The 18832-nt window shown below is 41.3% G+C and overlaps 1 protein-coding gene across 2 annotated transcripts in view; it reads left to right on the top strand.

The window, feature by feature from the left end:
• prickle2b (prickle homolog 2b) overlaps positions 1-18832 on the top strand; it is an 87624-nt gene that overhangs the window by 62236 nt on the left and 6556 nt on the right. The window contains exons 1-4 of one of the 2 annotated variants that reach the window (XM_072382664.1): positions 5800-6248; positions 12402-12585; positions 17466-17579; positions 18668-18805. In XM_072382664.1, coding sequence (XP_072238765.1) covers positions 12454-12585; positions 17466-17579; positions 18668-18805 — 384 coding nt within the window. In that variant the 5' untranslated portion in view covers positions 5800-6248; positions 12402-12453. Of the gene's footprint in view, positions 1-5799; positions 6249-12401; positions 12586-17465; positions 17580-18667; positions 18806-18832 lie in introns of those variants that run through there. The other variant, XM_072382663.1, reaches the window with a different exon arrangement.

Raw genomic sequence — 18832 nt, 5'->3', positions numbered from 1 at the left:
GAGTGAGCAGTTATTCATTATTCATGATTCAACATCTGGTCAGTTGGCGTGCGATTGTGGCCACTCCTGAGGGCTGCCAAGAGATTTGTTCTAGAGAGAACCAGAAAAATAAAGTCAAAAGAGGTTTAATGGATGGGGTGAAGTTGTGAATGAAACTTAAAATATCTAAACCCGTAGGGTCAACAAATTCGTGTTGACGCCCACACACTTTTCATGTAGGCATTTATGAGGAGGTAAGGAGCGGGAACATCAGTGGAGGCCGATTGAGAAGGTTGAATCAGAGGAGTTGCTGCAGGGTGCTGAATGTGGGAGGTTTGGAGGTGGGTGGTTCATTCATGAGGCCACAAATTTATTCAGTATCAGAGCTGTGGCTTTATGCTTTGCTTTGAGAGAAATGAGAGACTTTTGTGAAATACTTTACAGCATCTTTTAAAACAGACTGTTATTAATCGCAGATGTGGAGGCTGAGCAAACAGAGAGCTGCATCTTTTCTCCCAAACTGTCTCCAGATTTCTAAAGCAAAGGCACAGGAATAACAATTAGGTCCGGTTTTCATTGTTTCTCTTTGACTACTACAGCCATGCCAGCATTTCCTTATGTTTCTTTCCCCCACTTTTCTCTATGTCTCTCTCTTTTTAAACCAAAGCACAAACCAATTAGATTTTGAATCAGAATCCACATGTACATGAGAAAAGCTCATTGACATACCACTGTTGTTGGGCACAGCAAGCTGGAAACTGAGTGGAGATGGATAGTGTGACGGATAGATGGAAGTGAAAGGGTTGAGTGTGTTTTTCCTCTGCGCTGAACAGCACTCATGTAAGTGGGCCAGGAGGGGCGAAAAATAGCTTTCAGTCCCCATGAGGAGTCATTCTGCAAGGTCACCTCATTGCCCTGGGCCTTAATGCGTGAAACTAAGTGTCCATACTCTTCCTGTCTGCACCCACCACCCCCCCCTTTGGTCTTTTTCTTTCTGTCTGTCTCCCTCTTATTTTCCCTTTCTGGCTTAATGACTTAGACAGGCCTCTGTATCAGCAAGGCCTCTGCAGCAAGACTGGAGTTTGTGTGCTAACGAACCCCCGAGCTAATTAGAATTACAGCCAAGCTGGCTGGTCTCCCCATTTCCTTGCCATTTCCCTCCTTTTGGACAAATACAATTTCACCCCCTCAACCCATGCAGAATTAATCCAGTTAATGTTCAGCACAGGATGAATAATGGCCACTTATCTGCTGGGGACAGGGGTACAGAGGAGCTCTTGGGTGGAGTACCCACAGTAAGCCTCCACTCTGATGTCTCACTAAATCTGCTTTCTGGGCAGAGTAGTTGGTCAAAGTACTGCTAGGTCATTTTAAAATTGAGGTTGTTGTGCTTAAAGTGAATGTCAGCCCAGTGAACTTTTATATTCACTGGCAATCCTTTCCCCTTCTTTATATTTGGATGCAAGTGTTGACATGAATCATTAAACCTTTAATGTAGCACAAGGGCAGTTACCCAGCAGCATGTAAGCAAACATCAGCCCAAATTTATCTGCAGTGCCTCACAACATCTTCTACAATTACTTCAAAAGTGTCATGAGTTCATGAGTGTTGACCACATTTATTCTCTAGAAACAGAAACGCCTAATTATTCGTGAGAGCAGAACATGTTTTTAACTGTCAGAGCTGATTTAAAAAAAGACAAAAATTACCTCAAGGAAATGTTTTTGTTTTTTTTGCAGAATTCAAGTAGTTGTTTTGAATTTTTCAGTTTCCAGCAATGTTTCCAATGCACAACTTCGAAAAACTGATTGGAAACATGACTGCTGTGTGCAGTGCCTTGGTTTCTCAATTCGATGCAAGAGCCAAGGAGGTTTTCATTACCGTTTGTTTGCCAGCAAGATCACGCAAAAACTAGCAGGCTCCTTTTCATGAAAGTCACTGGAGAGCGTGGCTAAAACGAGAGTCCAGTTTATTTTGGACAGTTTCAAATTTAAGCTGCATACAGACATCCCCACACAGGTCCACATTGACTTTTGAACCAACACAGACACAATGAACGGTTCTTAATAAGTTAAGTTTACTTCAGAAACATTCTGAAGCAGTAGGAAGAAAAGCTTTATAGGAAATGAGTTCTCGCATGCTCCCTACATGTCTGAGCTATCAGCTGTTGGGGTGAGTCCCAGCTGCCTTGTGTGTTGACTCTAGAGTGATAGCCATCAGCATTTGTCACATGAAAGGAAAGGAGACTGGAGTTCCTTTTAAAAATAAAGAAAAAAAAAGCTAGATGGAGAGGCTATATTGGAATGTCAGCTAAATTTCAAATCAAGATAAAAAGGCATTGATTTATCAGGGGTGTTTTCCTGACCATATCATGGTGCATAATTCAGTTAGTTTCCTGGTAAGACATGATAAATGTTCTACTCAGATAAGATCCTTTGAGCTTATAAGACTTTACTTGCATACTTCAGATAGGCTCTAAGCCCCAGGGAACATGTATTTACAATATCGCTCATCCTGTGCTTTGATAAAGACAGAAGCTAATGTCTATATGCTAGCTTACAAAGGGAGTAAACCTGTTAGGCTAACTGTCTAAAATTACCAAGCAGTGGCTGTCTGTACATGCCAGGCGTCCATGCAGCCAATACTATCTGAGGTATGTCCCCTAAGCTGGCCTCGATGCTCTTTTTCAGTCCTCTAGTGGCATTTGAAACAGCTCACTGCCGGTCTGGGAACAGTTTTATAGAAAATGACTTATTGATAGAAGCGGCTCATTCTGTGGTTGATCCGAGTGCAGGACACTGTCACTTAGGGCTCCTTGTAAAATTTTGCTTATGGGCTTATAAGTACAGCCCGAGCTGTAACTGATACTGTTATGTTTGCAAAGAGATGGCGATTATACATTCTTATGTATGTCACCCTGCCACGTGTGAGGGGAAACTCGGGGCATGAAAGACGGCTTTCACAAAAAATGAGGGCTTCAGTCTTGTTACAGGGAAGCCAAAGGAACAGTACCCGGAAGGTAAAAAGAAAGAAATGAGTTGCAGATTGCAAGTGCATTATTACAAGACAGTATTTTTAATTTATCTGAACACTCCCTTTTTTAAAAAAAAATCTGAACTAGTGTTTCATCATCAGGTCAGAGCGCGTTATACACCAATCCTAATCAAATTACTCTCTAACCTGTTTGTCATTCATGCAAGTGCTCAGTTGTTTAATTTGATTTTGGTTCGCTACCAGTCAGTATGTTTTAATGACGTTAGAAAAAATCTAATTATTGTTTTAGCTTGACTAAAATAATCCTCATGTAAACATGTTATTCCACTAATTGTTGTTGTTGGTGTTTTTATTGTTGTTACTGTAATTTAATCTTTATTTAACCAGACAAATAGAACTCTTGAGATTTGAAATATCTTTGAGCATTTATCACACAGCAGTTCACCCGATTATTATTCACTGCAGGTCAAACTGCAGCAATTGCAGTCAGCCATTATGTTTGCTGCTTGATGTCCGAGCTTCCAAATTGTTAAGAACTTCTTTAAATGTATTAAATGAAACCAGATTCCTTCATTTAAGCTTTTTTGCAGCTTATTTCCAAGCTGAGGGAGCAGCATTTTTAAACACACTTCTCTGTTCAGTATGGACTCAGGAGATGATTGAAAGGAATCTGTAAGTCATGGAAGAGAAGACGGTAACTTCCCATACGTCTTTGAGTAATGTAGGTCAGGAGATATGGTGGAGGCAGACCAAGGATAGCTTTGTATATATGAATATATTGGTGTTTGAGTCTGGGATGACTAAGTAGACTATCCAATTTGAGCATACGACACACAATGATAGGTTTTGTGATGAACCGCCATGATGTACTGTATCAGAAGCATGTAAACACTGCAAAAATGCATGCATGTAATTTACATCTCCACAGTCCAGCATTGACATAAAAGTGCCAGCCACAGCCTGAAAGGAAACACAATACATTCTAAAGAAAAATCCAGTTTCAACCTCAGTTTCTTTCACCAGTTGCTGAATATAGATCACATAAGACAGCAAATCATGCGGTTGGGAGCTGAATTACTCGTGCATGTATAGGTTCAAATTGAGCTAAGCCCTCTGCATATGCCGCAGAGGTTCTGTTGTGGTCTTTGACCAAGTAGCTGGTACACAGAAGAAGAAAAAGCTGGTAACACCAGACAATAACCACAAGAGATTATGTGCATCTTATTTTATTTTGTTAAGTAAAGCATTTAGCAACATACAGAGCTGTAAAGCTGTCCAACTAATAACTTAACATGGTAAAGGATTGCCACCTGATACATTGTTTGTCAACTGTTGCTGTCTGTGACGCCATAGGTCAACACTCACCAGAAAGAGAGGAAAATTCCACTTAAATGGCCTTTTTGTCCTATAACCACAACTCTGCTTAACTGTGCATGTGAACATACTGAGTTACAGCACTTTTTAGAGCAGAGTGACATTACAGTTCAAATCCAACTTATAACGGAGGTAGAAACTATGGCATTAATGATTTGTAGTAACACAGTTCTCGTTTTGAATCTTGGTCGGATAACATTTCAGCCTGAATTGACCAAAGGTCTTTTCTGATTCACTGAGCAAACAGGTCTCTGAATGGTCAAAATCCTGCTAAGTTGGCTTTCATTTTTTTTTTCATTTCACTTCATTTTCATCAGTCTGTAAGTCTTTTGTCTCCTCTCCAGCTGATACCTGTTTCTTATGTTAAACAGCGCTGTTGTGTTTACAGGAGCTACTCTTCCTATGTGCCCATGCAGGTCAGCTTCCTGCTGCTCCTCTCTCCCCTCCCTGTCTCTCCTCCTGCCCCAAGCCACTATATTCAGGGAAGTGTCTTAATTCACATGCAAATTCTGCCAGAGCACCAGTCATTCAGGTTGCTAATTACACCAATGTTGGGATGCTGACTTGCTGACATCACACCAGGATATTGGCATCCAGGGAGGAAAGCAGAGAGGGGAGCGGCTGTGTGAAGATGGCTATAAGGAGCCCAGAATTACACAGGAAGTCGACTATCTTGCCTTCAAACAAAAACTATATTCAGTTGTTTTATTTCTTTGTTTTTCTTTTTTATCTTTTTATAAAGAATAAACACCAAATCCAACGTAGAGGATGTATTGTTTGTGAAGTTATTGCAAATCATGTGTGAGTTGCTGCTAATGTGCTTAAACATTCGGAATCACTGCTGGTTATTAAACATCCAGCAGTGTTCCTTGTGCACTTGGAATCATAGCACTAATTATACAATGAATGTAAGCTGTCAGAGAGAAAATATGTATAATTAAACAGTATATATATGTATTCAGAGATTGTCTGCATCCTGACATCGAACTGACTTTCAAAGAATGTAGAAGTGACTATTGTGCTTCATTAAATTGCTCATTCATTACCAAGTCATTCAAAGGAAAACAAACTAAGCAACTTACAACTGACCTCATATAAAGATTCAAAAGATGCACTGATTATCTTTCATCCCAGAACTTTCCACTAAATGCTACATTCAACCTGCTGTTGAAGTCATTTAGCTTTGCTCCTGCAATTTTGAGTTGTCTTTTGATGTTAAATTTAAAAGAAAGTATGCCTCTTTTCGTTCTTATAAGTTGTATATTAGTTAGATGCACAGTTTCGAAAATAAAGTCAGTTTTTTTTCGAGATTATAAACTGATGCATTCCCAGACTTTTAGCAGTTGTGCCTTTATTTTTTAAGAGTTCACCGGAAACGAGTTAGTCATTGCCGTGTTTTTGACGCGGTGGAATGAACCCGGGATTGAAGCGCTGCTGCTGTTCAGTGGGTCGTTCAGCAGAGAGAGGAGCTTTGTGCGCGCGTCTTGCCTTTACGCACAGAAGGTCCGCGCGGGTCGCCACTTTTCAGCAGCGTCAGTCTCAGAGGAGTTCTGCGGACTGAAGATACTTCTGGTGGAATCTGTCTTTGTTTGGACCAGCGCTTCACCGCAAAGAGGAATCTGTTTTGTTTACGTACTATAAGTTGGCTGTGCGTTTGCAGACCTCCTGGGTGTATTTGCAGAGAGCAGGCGGGGGTTTGCAAAGCGCTGTCTTTTTTTGACGGACGGGACAGATTTAGCGGAGAGGTGCGGATCGCGCAGCGGGCGAGACTGCTGTGTTTTCGTGGCAACGCTGGAGTTGTGTGACAAATTCTGCAATGAGGAGCGTGTACTTTAAAGCCCACAGCAAGTCGACCATCGAAGTCAGGACTATGGTTTCGCCCAGTCTCAGTTTTTAAGAAGGTGAGCAGCAGTTTATTTCTTCCCCGTACGTGTTATTTTGGGGCTTTTTGAAATGTTTGCGGTCATTAATCACGCAGGGGATTGTGTCCGCTCAGGAACTGGCGTTAAACCTCGGGAGCCTTCTCTTAACTGTTCGCGTGAAGTAGTTGGAGAACGACACAATTAAGTCCGTTTTATTTTGGTCCGTGGGGGCATTTAAACAAGTGTCGCCTCCCTCAAGATTTTTATATTGGTCTCAAATTGATACTCATTCGTAAGGCTTTTTCTCGCAGCTTTCTCCCTGTGGAGGGGCTCTCACTGGTTTATAGCCCCCATCCCACCCCCTGTGGCGCAGTAGTTAGACTCATGTGCAGTGGACCATGTGTCTGTTTCCATAATGATTGTTTTCCAAAGTAAATCACTAGATAGATTTTCATTTTGCTTCAGCACTTTGTTTTGGTGTGTCTGCCCAGTCCATAGTTATTCTAAATTCATAACCTGCGCCCGGTTTGTAGAGAGGCTCTGACGTCTGCTGCAATTTGCAGGAAACTGTATTGGAAAGAAGTTGCAATCGCAGCTTCGCGGGCAGAGCATTACCAGACCCCATTCAGGCAAATAGACCCGTGGAGATGGCTTACTTATTACATGCATTTTAGCAGTGAAAAGGGCCACTACATTAACACATGAATTGGCTGGCAGGTAGATGATGAATAATGTGGTTTTAACACAGGCAGCTGGCTGCGGTGTTACTGGTCTGAGAGGAGCTCAAAGACAAACCAAATTGACAGGAGCCGAAATGCCACAGCCTGATTTCTGACATTCTGGTGTGCGTCTGGAGAAATATCCGATGCTACTGTTTGCTGTTTTTCATACTTCGATAGAAACGCTGACATTATGTGACTAGTTCCTGGGTGGACAAAAATGCTGACAACCCCCCCCCCCCCAAAAAAAAGTATTGGAAATTAGAAGGCATCCAAACTGCTGGTTTTGGATTGTGGGTTGGAACCTGTATCGTGGTTGTTTTGTGAGCCTGTCCCTTCCACGACCTCCCACCCATCACAAAGTTTTCATTTATGGAACTACAATGAATAAGTAATGTGATCTACTTTCACAGGTAGTATTGCTGAAGTGTCTCTATCTGATATCCATTTCTCTTTATTTTGCTTGGTATGTATTCCTTTCCCACTTCCCACATAAATACGGTATCATTGTCACATAATATCATATATCAGCCCTGATGTTTACATTTTTGACACCACTTAAGACCAGTTGATTGTCTTACCGCAATTCTTGGTAAAACAAAGTAAAACAAATTCTATCCAAATTACACGGTTAACTACTGTAACAGATAAAAAAAAATGAATCAAGATGAAGCATATTGGTTTGCAACATTTCCCACAAACCTTAGAGGCAACACAGAAAGTTTTGTGTTATACTCCCATCAAGTAAATAGGTGATGTGACAAAGAAGAGTTTAAAATGACGATCAGAGGATAAAGTAGCTTTACTTTTATTCCTTATTAAGTCAAACTCAACAAACACCGCCCAATAATGATTATTTTGCGTTTGAAAACATTCTCTTTAGAAAAGCTCTGTCCAGAGCCAAAAAGTACACTACACAGCTGTTTTTACCAGCTGTGGGGGAGTTTGTGAGAAACTAAGTGAACTAAGTGTGGGAAATTAATTAACTTTCCTTTAAAATTTATCTGGAGCCGTTGGTTTTCAATACCAGTAAAATAGTTATTGTATTTGTGGTTAAATATACAGGTAGCTTTATGTTCCTATTCATTGGAGTGTGGCCCAGAGGCTACTTAAAAATATGGCAGGACTTTGGCTATCTATAATCTGTAATTGGTTTTGACAGGTGGATGCAGGCCTAATCTCTGGCCTCAGCAACACATTGCATCAGGTTCTTGCTAATTGGCTTCTAATGGAAAATGTCTTTGTTAAGCCTGCCTGCTTCTCATCAGGAACACCTCAGTCTTTTTTAGAAGTGATTAACTCCTAATGGCTCTGAAGTCAACAGTCAACAGTTATCTGCCTTTGTGCATCATTACCCATAGATATAAAGGTTTTGTTCACTTATATATAGTTCATTTGTGAAAAGCATGGCCATTTGTCAGCTGGAAGCCCCTGAAAAATTCAGCTTTAGTTGACTCATCGGAAATGTTGCAGTTGATAAACAAAAGGCAGTTAAAGAGAAGAGCCCGTCCTTTCCTCTCTTCCAAAGACAACAAATGTGGGGGAAGGGAAATAAAATAGACAAGACTTGGCTGCCTCCTGCATCCAGCTGTTCTCTCTTCTGCACTCTCCTCTCATCGCCCAACCTCTGGTTTGGTGCCATTTAAAGATGGGACTTTAATCTGGTCATCTAGAATGATGCCATGGAAAAGCTGCAGTGGTTTTGGGATTTGCTCAAGAATAAGAGCAGAATGAGAGTTCTGCTCCAAGCCCTCCAAAACTGTACTTTTATGACTGACTCTTGGATCCACTTGCATCAGATGGTTTTCTAGAGTTTGTGATAGCCTTAGTCAATCATTGATTCCTTTATCATTTTTGTGAACATCTTTGTGAGTCTAACACACCTTCCCCCTTCTTCTAAAGCACTTTGGAACATTGCCTAAAAGGTGCTCGATACATTAATACCAGCTTTTGCACTTGTTTTGAAGCACACTTGCAAAGATAATAAATTTGCTCCTTGTTTTAAGACAGTCAGTTTGACTTAACCAAAGACCCTGCTTGCTGAGGGTCTTGTAATGTTGACCTACAGCAACTGAAGCAACTCTATTCATCTGTCGGAGGGGCCTATCAGACCCTAGTAATGCATTAAAACCCCCCATTACCTGAGTAACAGTGCTAACGTTGGAGAACAGGATGATGATAATTAACCTGAAATAGTGAATCATTGTCCACTGACATCATGGTTACAGTGACTGCCATCCAAAAACGACCCCCCACCCCCCACCCCAGTTTTTAAACAAACCTCACACTCCAACTGACCAATCATATGTCAGCATTTACAACTCCCCTGGGATGTAAAAGATCGGTCACATTTAAAAGCGGAAACAAGCCCTCTTACTTCCTTCTCTTTAGCTCAGAGTCATTTATGAGGAGTCGGAGATGTACTTGACTTGTATTACCAGAGCTACTCAATGTGATTTAATTGAAATCGTGCAGCTTACAAGGAGAAGCTCAGGGATTAAGTTTCAGTAGAAGGGAAATCCCAAGCACATCCATGAAGCACATTGTAAATCATGGGGAGGGAAGGGAGAGAGAGGAACAACAGGCCTTGTTGGTATGCAGCATGTCTTCCAGCGGTGATGAAGGGAGATCAAGATGTTTGTAAGGTGAATCACAGGAGGAAGCTTATCATCACACATCTGGACTGGGAGAGTGGGTCAGACAGACATTTTTCTCCCAAAGTCGCAAAATTTTCTTCCTCTTAACGTGGAATTCCACAGAGACTGTAAAAGACGAAGTGTGGGAAAGAGATGTTTTTGATGTGCTGTGAAATGCTTTCCTTCATGTCCACTCAGCTTCTTCTGGCTACCTGTCAGCTCCACTGTTTGAGAGTCCTTCCTCACCCTATAGCAGGTGTAATTCTCAACTATTTGGCAGAATATCAAGTGAATGGGAGAATTATTTCTGCCTTGTATCTCCTTATTTGGTGCATTTCTCCTACACTTTGAGCCACCATCCTTACAGCGAGTGTGAGTTGTGAAAGACTCATAAGATTTGTTTTGTGTGTGCCATTCAAGTTGAATTATAGATGATGGTGGATGTTCGAGGCTGGAATGAGGCAAGCCGAGTTGCCCCCTGGCTATGGCGCTACGCTCTAGGGAACGGAATTTGCTACACGCTTCTTTCCAGTGTGCCCACTTGACAGCTATTCCATGACTTTATCTGTATTGCTGCACTGTTTATCATCAATATTCATGTCACTGATATCTCGCCACTCAGTGTATTTTGTTAATATTCATGGAGTCAGTTAGTAAAGTCTGCCGTGTGCCCTTCCACAATGACAGTGAAGTTGCAGAGGTCTGCTGTTCTGCACTGGGTGGTGCTGGGAGCTGGAGCTGATAGAGCCTGTCAGGCTTCAGTAGGTGGTGAAGAATCTTAAGTAGGGATGGAGAATTCATCCAGCTTGACCCATATTTGTACGTTTTCCTCTCAAGGATTACATTTCTCAAGAGTAGTAGTGACATGTCAGGTGAATGGTTTACTTATACCAACTACAAACAGATTTGTTTCCAGTGTCCGCTGTATCGCCAAAATCCATCAGTGCTTCATCAGATAAGCTGAGGTGCTTTGTCTAATAAGGCTCAACCCTTGGACAAGAGGTGCTCTTTTGCCAGAAAAACAAGGCGAGACTTAGCCAGCTCACCATAGAGTACTGTCAGTACTCTGAGCACTTTTCCCCCGCAGATAGCTCACACATACAATTTCAAAAAGCTGGGGCAGCATCAAGTGTTATTCAATTGATCTGGCAAAGCAAATATGAGGCAATCTTTAAAAAAGCTTAAAACAAGAAATGTAAAGTGATTTAAAGCAAATAAACTAGGCTGCACTGCTAGTTGTAACTCTGTAGAGGCAGCAGTTGTCCTAACTGGAAACAAACCTTGAGACTGGAAAAAACAACAACTGCAGTGGACATCAACAAGAGGGAAGTGGAGAGAGCTTTTTTTGTCAGGAATTACTTTAATCTCATGGAGTATCTGGGATTATATCTGAGAAGAGTCCAGCCAGTGTTTAAAGGTCCGGAAGCAGTCACGTCACAACGTGTTTCTATTGTGAAGTGTGAATTTTTCTTAGATATTGATCATGTCCTCTCATTATCTTATTCACATTTTCTAAATGTTAATCAAATGTGGACACCAATCAAAAGCACTGGAAAACAGATTATTGTAAATGACACTTTGCTTCGTGGTTCTACAGCCCACTGCTGACTTCAACCCAGTTAAGAGTGTCCTCATACACTATATAATAAAAGTTAAGAAAGGCTTGTGGAAGTATCAAGATTTTTCCATCTGCTTTGTATCCATGTGTGTAAGCACACTATAACAGATCCTCAGTTACTCAAGGTATCAGTCTGTCAGACAGTGTCCTGCGTGTCCTTAAGATCCTCCGTAGGGCTGACTGTCACACAGGCCGGCATCCATCTGGGATAGTAATGAGATTGTCTCCCCTGTTTATCTGCCTGAGGGGGTTACGGGTTAGTGGGGTGTGACCTTTTGGCCACCCAGTCTCCACTTTCAAGGGATAAGCCTGTCAAGGACAAAGGAATCTGTATGTATGCAGTGTGACCATTTTCATCAGAATACAAACCAGGCAAAGATAGCATCTCAATTTCTTTCAGTTCACTCACTCAGATATTTAACCCACATCCTATTCTTTTCTAGTGTAGCCCACTTTCGAAGGAGTTGCTCTTTTTTCTGCTTATCTGGATAATTTTGATGGCAAAAACTCCAGTGTGAGAAATAAAACCCTCCTTATTATTCTCTGGACATATCAGCAGATCAAAGAGCAACAAAGAGGTTACATATCTCTGTCAAACACTCCCAAGCAATTCTTTTTAAATGAATAATCACACATTGATACTTTTCCAGATTGTAGGTGGGTGGATCTTTGTGGGGATGAAGCATCGTCCGGGCAATGCATCCTTTACTGTTTCACACGGACAATACTGGTGTGAATACTCATTTTCGCAGCTGATTTGGGATTCTATATTCATACTCAATCCTTCTAGAGGTCTGATGAGCAGTGTGCTTGTGACACCCATATTTAACAGGGGGAGCTGTAGTGGGAGGACTTGACCACTCAGTTTGAGTTATTTTCAATAATTTTCTGGCTAATTGGAGAGACCCAAACAGAGAATGGCTGTAAGATCTTGTCTCTTGGGCTTCTATCGAAACACAGTGCTATTTAGATATGGTTTTGTTTAACAGATGCTTGTTTTCACCTTGATGATTGTGTGTTTTGGGGTATTTTGAGTTAAAATGCTCTGTCTACAAATCCTTTAAACAAAATTATTTAGTTCGATGAGTATCTATGTTTTTTACTTCAATCCTGAATTTGCCATTTGATTTGAGTTTTGATTGAAGTTCTTTCTTTAATCTGTGCCTGTCTGTACATACAACTTTGGCTTGATGAGGGCTACTGTGTTTGTCCACGGCAGGAAGATCTGTGTGCACTGTAAGTGTCGGCGTGAGGAACATGCAGTGACAGCCATGCCTGTAGAGATGGAGAAGACCGTCACCAAGCTGATGTATGACTTCCAGAGGAACTCAACCTCCGACGATGACTCAGGCTGTGCCCTGGAGGAGTACGCCTGGGTGCCACCGGGACTTAAACCTGAACAGGTATTTGCAGGTTCCCTCCTACCCTGCTCTTATCACATTACATTAGCTTTGGACAACACTGAAATTAATATCAAAGATCTGCACAAGGCAGCTTTCCCAATAGGCTTTTTGCAAAACTACAAGCATGTTGTCTTCTCACGACCTTACCGTTGGGTCTGGGGACACAAACCTTTCCCTCATTTACTGACTGATACAGTTCAGATATTAAATGTTTGATTGAAGTGTTTGCACCCACAGCTTCATGAGAAAGTGTCCGTCCTCCAGTTTCGTCCTCCAGAGTTTTGTTAAGAGCAGTGTACACCAATTATTTTTTTTTCTGTAATCACATTATACTTATAAGTTTTTTAAGTTTAGTGATCACTAGGTATGAATAAATCGTCTTTAAAACAGTGGTGTTGCACAGCATGATATCAGTGTGCTTGGAACGCCAGACAAAGAAGATTCCAGAGATGTGCACAGGCAGGTTTCACTTGGAAAATGTATTACTTTCTCACCACATTATGGTGTTCACCTCATAAAGATTCCTGGTACTGCCTTGTATTTTACTCCACCCCATGTGTAAATGTTGTAGCTGCTCACTTATACCTAATAGCTCATCTGTTGTGCTGACTGCAAGCTAATGGGTAACAAGGATTATGTTTCTCCAGCACTGAGATTAATCTCCAATTCATTAAGCTTGCAAACATGTTTACAGTGGATTTCATGGCCTTCATAAATGCTAAGCTCGCATAACATGTTATATGACCCATGCATGTTGAGTAAAATCCTTTTTAAGAATAACTCCTCTGAGCTGTAACCGTGCACGTGTGGGAGGGTCTCCAGTTTTATTGGACAATAGGAGCATTTATGGAAGCTGGTTTCATTTTGTTCATGTGCTGAGAGCAATGGGCTGGTCAATACACTTGGCACAGCCTCCCGTTTTCACCTCGTTGGACTGAGAGCAGCTATTTTTCATCAATCTCCGGGGTCATGCTTATAACCCCAAGCTCAATTACGTTCTTGTCTAGTGATGATAGGATCTCAGGAACAATAAGGCGATAATGGGAAATGGGCTGGGAAGAACGGCAAAAGGACGATGATAAACAGCCATGGAAATAAGTTTGTTTAATTCCCATAAACAGAAACGGTCATCTTTAGTGGAAGACTTGCTCATTATAAATTCTAAACTGACTCAGTTTTTTATTCTTAAAGGTCAGCAGTACATGAAATAGCACAAGATGTATGTATTTTCCCAATATGGGGAAAATATTGTTTCTTAAAGTGTGTCATAAATGTGGAATCTTGTTGTGTGTCCTTTACAGAGGAGCAGGAGTAAACAAAAAGCTCAAGCTTAGCAACTCAAATGTGGGTTTTAGATTTCCCCACTGGGAGCCAGAGTTCTGTATTAGTCAGCTATTCATCCAGTAAGGGTGTCAAGTCACCACACTGTAATGAGAGATTTCTACTCAGCTCTATAGTTTTCAGTCAGATATATATTGAGGGATAACTCAGCACTTATTTAGGATTCTCTCTGTCAACAATATAATCCCTACAGATGTCTGTGTCAAGTTTATGCAGTTTACTAGCATATAACCAAAATGCTCACTAAGTAAAAGAATTTCTGTCATTGAATGTAACCATGGATTGTTTTGGACTTGTTATTGAGCTGCATTGTGAGGAAAGCCTCCGCTCCTCCAGCTCATCTCCATCCTTTAAAATAACATGCTTGTATGTTGCCAAGTTACAGCTCATCAAGGCCAAGAATGTTGCTGTTAGTGGGTTTTTTTTTGCCATCACGTAGCAAGAGCTTCAGTCTTCAATTTTGAGTTGAGCTTTAGGTAGTTTCACAAACAACAACTTGCATGTGAGCTATCTGAACAGAAATTCAGTTTAAGGGCATCATTGTAAACTGGTTATCTTTGCAGAATCTGAACCAGATCAGTTAACTTAAACTGCAGGCAGTTTGACCTGTTCCTTAATGGACCTGAACACACTTGAAACAATTCCAGTCAAAGATGTGGGACAATAAATCTGTCAGCTGCGGACCTGATTACAGCTGTCTGATTGTGACTGACAGTGTGTAAAAACTCATGGCTTCTTGAGGATGAGGCCAACTAGCTTGTGTGATTTGTGAGCTTTCCCTTTTGGATCAAAATAACTTAATTTTTGTGATTTTTATCAACTACTGCATGCATCGCGGTTGTAAATGTTCGGGACTATTTCATCTCATGCCAACCTGAGGTTAAAATCTTTATCTAATACCTTGATTTATGACCAAATACCTTCAAAGTTTATGACATCCTCATCAACCTGAGAACCTATTGTGTGGTTACGTATGGCCAATTTATGGTTGCAGGTTTGTGCCTTTTTGCATACCTCTTAAGGCCATGCTGAGTGAAGGATCAGGGGAATTCAAACAACACTGAGCTTATGAAGACTTGTTTGTGTGCAGAAGTGCAGCATGTTGCCCCTGGGCAGTAGCAATATGTTGGTCCAATGCTGATTGGCAAATCTTAATGGCGACGAAATAAATCAAGAAGTTTAGACAAGAAGTACAGGCAATGGCTTCACTGAACAATTTATGTTGTATTCAGTACTCAAATCCACAAAGCAGTTCTGTCCTTCAACACTGTCTGCTGGCAGCATAAAATAGTTAAAGTGCAAAGATATTTTTGGCACCAATGCAGAATCCAGTATTGTATCATGCCTGGACCTTTAGCCTGTGGGTACAGCTGCTAATGTTTTGGGGCTTGTGGGGTAACCAGCAGATAATAGGGCCCAAACCTCTTGTTTGATACAAAGAATCTAATAAAAAGCTCAGTCGTGGTCAGGCAATAGCCACTGGTTTATTCACCCATGTGTCAGAGGCTATTTCAGCCTTTGCTCTCCACAAATTGTTCCTGCGTGCACCCAGAGCCGAATCAAAAGCGACTGGTTAGCACAGCTCAGACTTGAACGCTATCAAAGCGCCTCTGTTGCTATGAAAACACTATCTTTCCCACCATGGCTAAGTGGACCTGCCACTGCTCCTTAACAATATAATATCCTTCTCCATTAAGTGTTGCAAAGTGTGTTGTCGAAAGAATGCCCAAGCCGGTGCCTAGTGGCGTTTGGCCATGAACAGAAATGGAAACCAGCTGTGAGAAACTATCTCTCAAATCAGTCATTTTCAAAGTCCTACCATTAGCTTTTTAAAAACACTCCCTTCAGTCCAGTTTGAAATTCTGCCCTCTGTTTAGTTTCGTCTGCTTTCGATTACAGTTATTATCACAAGCTTCTTCTCCTGGTTCTCTCTGGAAATCTGTGTCTGCATATATATGTGTGTGTGCATGTATCGTACTTTAGATCTGTTCCTCAGGGCAATGAGCCTTTCACCTCCAGACTCTAACCTGTTGTTGGAGGCATGTTCTGTAATTTATCATTATGAGTCTGTGTGCATGCATGTGTGTGTATGTAGTGTGTGATTAATCAGTGCTTGACTTCAGTCAGTCTTTCACGGACAATCCAGAGATTGGCCCTGGCATCCGTCCTGAGTTGTGCTCCTGTACACAAAGCCCCTCGTCAACGCCGGTGGAAGCCAACCAAAGCAGAACAGAGGGAATTAAGTTACACTTCCAATAAGAGCCGTACATTCATCCCAACGACAAACACACATGTATGAGGCTACTTTACAGAAATGCAGGCTGCCTTTGATGTTGAATGTGACGACACAAATTCGAGACTTTATATCGAGGTTGTGTTTTAAATACAGTAGTCTTAATTGAGGCCCATACTCACTAATGCTGGTCTGGATTATTCAGGTTGATCTGTTTTTGTGTGATAGACTTGGTGTTATCGCCAAGGACAAATCTGGTGGCTTCTCATCAGTAAATCGATTCAGCAGTCCAACAGGCCATCACAACAGACATTACCCAGTCAGCAAGTATTGATCACCGACATATAGAAGACAGCGAGATATAGAACAATGAGTTCTCTGCTCTTTACTTTTGTGTCTTTTACTGAATCAAATGTTTTCTTTATGTTGTTTTTTCCTTACACTGTTCCTGCATCTTTCCAACATTTTTGTTCATCACCTCTCTCCTCCTTTCTTTTTGACCTCTGTCTTTAAAATCTTCCTTAAAGAGCCTCTGGCTCTCTTGTTTGGCTCCTCCCCCTCCACTAACATTCATCCGTAACTGCCTGACCTTTGTTATACTATACCGGCCTGCAATAAAAAAAAAAAGACTGCAATAAATAACACGAAGATAGCACTGATTGTCTTCTTTGGAGGAATGACCAAATTATTTGAAATGTCCAGATTAGCCTTAATCTGCACGCTGCCAAATTCATGTGGGTTAATCACTGCTCTGGTCGTGTAAGTGTGGTGAGTGTGTGCACATTTGACAGATCAGTGATACATTCCCATGTCAATGTGCAGAGATGGAGAAGTGAGTTTCCATTAAGTCTCCGCTGGTTGGTCGTAAATCAAAGTGATTTTTAAGTGTGTGTGTGTGAATGTGTGTGTATTGGTGACTCCCATGTAGATCTTGACACACCAGTTTTGTCTTTTCGCAATTTTCTTTTTTCGCACTGAAATGATCAATCAACATTTTAATAATGGTTTACTTGCTGTGAACAATTTATCAAATGAAAAGCAGTTTGATTTGGTATATCTAAGGTAGTTTCCCTTTTGATAATAAACTGAATCCTTTCAGATTTTTTTTTAACAGGTGAAAATGACTGAATTAATCACTGTAATACTGAACCGTAGACATTTCATTTGGTGACATTTCACTGAAAATACAGATGTTTAACTGGGGATAACTGAGAACTAAATTGATCATGAGAATTACAAACGTCTGCAGACCCCATGTATTTTGGGTTTCTCCCTCATCATCTCGCTATCTCTGGGGTCTCTTCAGGTTCATCAGTACTACAGCTCACTGCCTGAGGACAAGGTGCCCTATGTGAACAGCCCAGGAGAGAAATACCGCATCAAACAGCTGCTCCATCAGCTCCCGCCCCACGACAATGAGGTGAGAGTCCAAACTGAGGCCCTCCCCCACCTTCATCCATTTATCTTCTCCTCTCTCCCCTCCTCTCCCCGCCTTCAGGGCATTACAAAGATAAGAGGGGAGCAAAGGGGAGACAGGCACAGGAAAAATGGAGTCTGTCTTCTTAATGGGTGTGAATGAGATAGCAGGTGATTGTAGCTGCTTATTAAGATTTGTTACTTTAATAAATCTTTACCACAATTTGTCTTGAGATACTGGTTTTGCCATTAAGACATGGCACACTCCCTTAGAGAACTGATACCCTGCAGCGCAGACAACGTTAGTTGCCTTTTCTTTTCGTAAGTATGCACACTAAACCAATTGGCGATGAATGGGCGAAGCACCACTATTGAAAGGCGGGTACAAAAAGGAAAGGGTCATGTGAAATAGTTTGGTAAGGCACAATCTCTCTGATGCCCTGCAAGACACTGGGTTAATTAGATAGGCAATTAAATGAAAGCCATAAGGAAAGAGCACCCTACCTACAGTAAAGCATGGTGGAGGTTCCACCATGAAGGGGGGCTGCTTTGCTATTTGTTCTACTCCAGGCATTGAATATAGAAATGCTTCCTTTAAAATATCAACAAATGTATGCAATTATTCTTTACATAGCTCCATTTTATATCAGTAATCTCCCTTTTCCCCATCGACCAACAAGAACTGCCAGAGTGCTGGACTCCGTTAGGTTCCAAGAATTCCTAGAACTAGAACTAGACGTAGAGCCTTTAGTTTTCAGGCCCCTCCATTGTTGAACCAGCTGCTAGTTTGGTCACAGACACTTCCTCTGTCCATGTCCCCCTCCCCCCACAAACCTTGAAGATTGCCTTTTTGAAATCACATATTTATTTAATTCATCCAAATTTAATTCTTTTTGTGCTTTACTTGTTTTAAATGCTCCTTTTCTAAATTCTCACTTTTATTTCTGCTACATGTTAATGTTTGCAAAATGCTGTTCTAATCTTTTCATTTTTTACCTTTTACATTTGTTTTTGGGAAGTTTCTATGGAAGGCAAGCGGAGTTCAAAACTTTATTTATTTGTGATAAGCATGTGACGTGTTCTTGTCTCTAGGTACGATATTGCAACAGCCTGGACGACGAGGAGAAGCGAGAACTGAAGCTCTTCAGTAACCAAAGGAAACGGGAAAACCTCGGTCGTGGCAATATTCGTCCATTCCCTGTAACGATGACGGGGGCGATCTGCGAGCAGGTAGCTGATGGAAACATCAAAAACAGA

Source organism: Leuresthes tenuis, unplaced genomic scaffold (genome assembly GCF_036924035.1).
Source record: "Leuresthes tenuis unplaced genomic scaffold, fLeuTen1.0.hap1 SCAF_3, whole genome shotgun sequence".
In the NCBI taxonomy this organism is placed as follows: Eukaryota; Metazoa; Chordata; class Actinopteri; order Atheriniformes; family Atherinopsidae; genus Leuresthes; species Leuresthes tenuis.
Note: the sequence above shows the minus strand (reverse complement) of the source record. Positions and strands in the feature narration are given on the sequence as shown.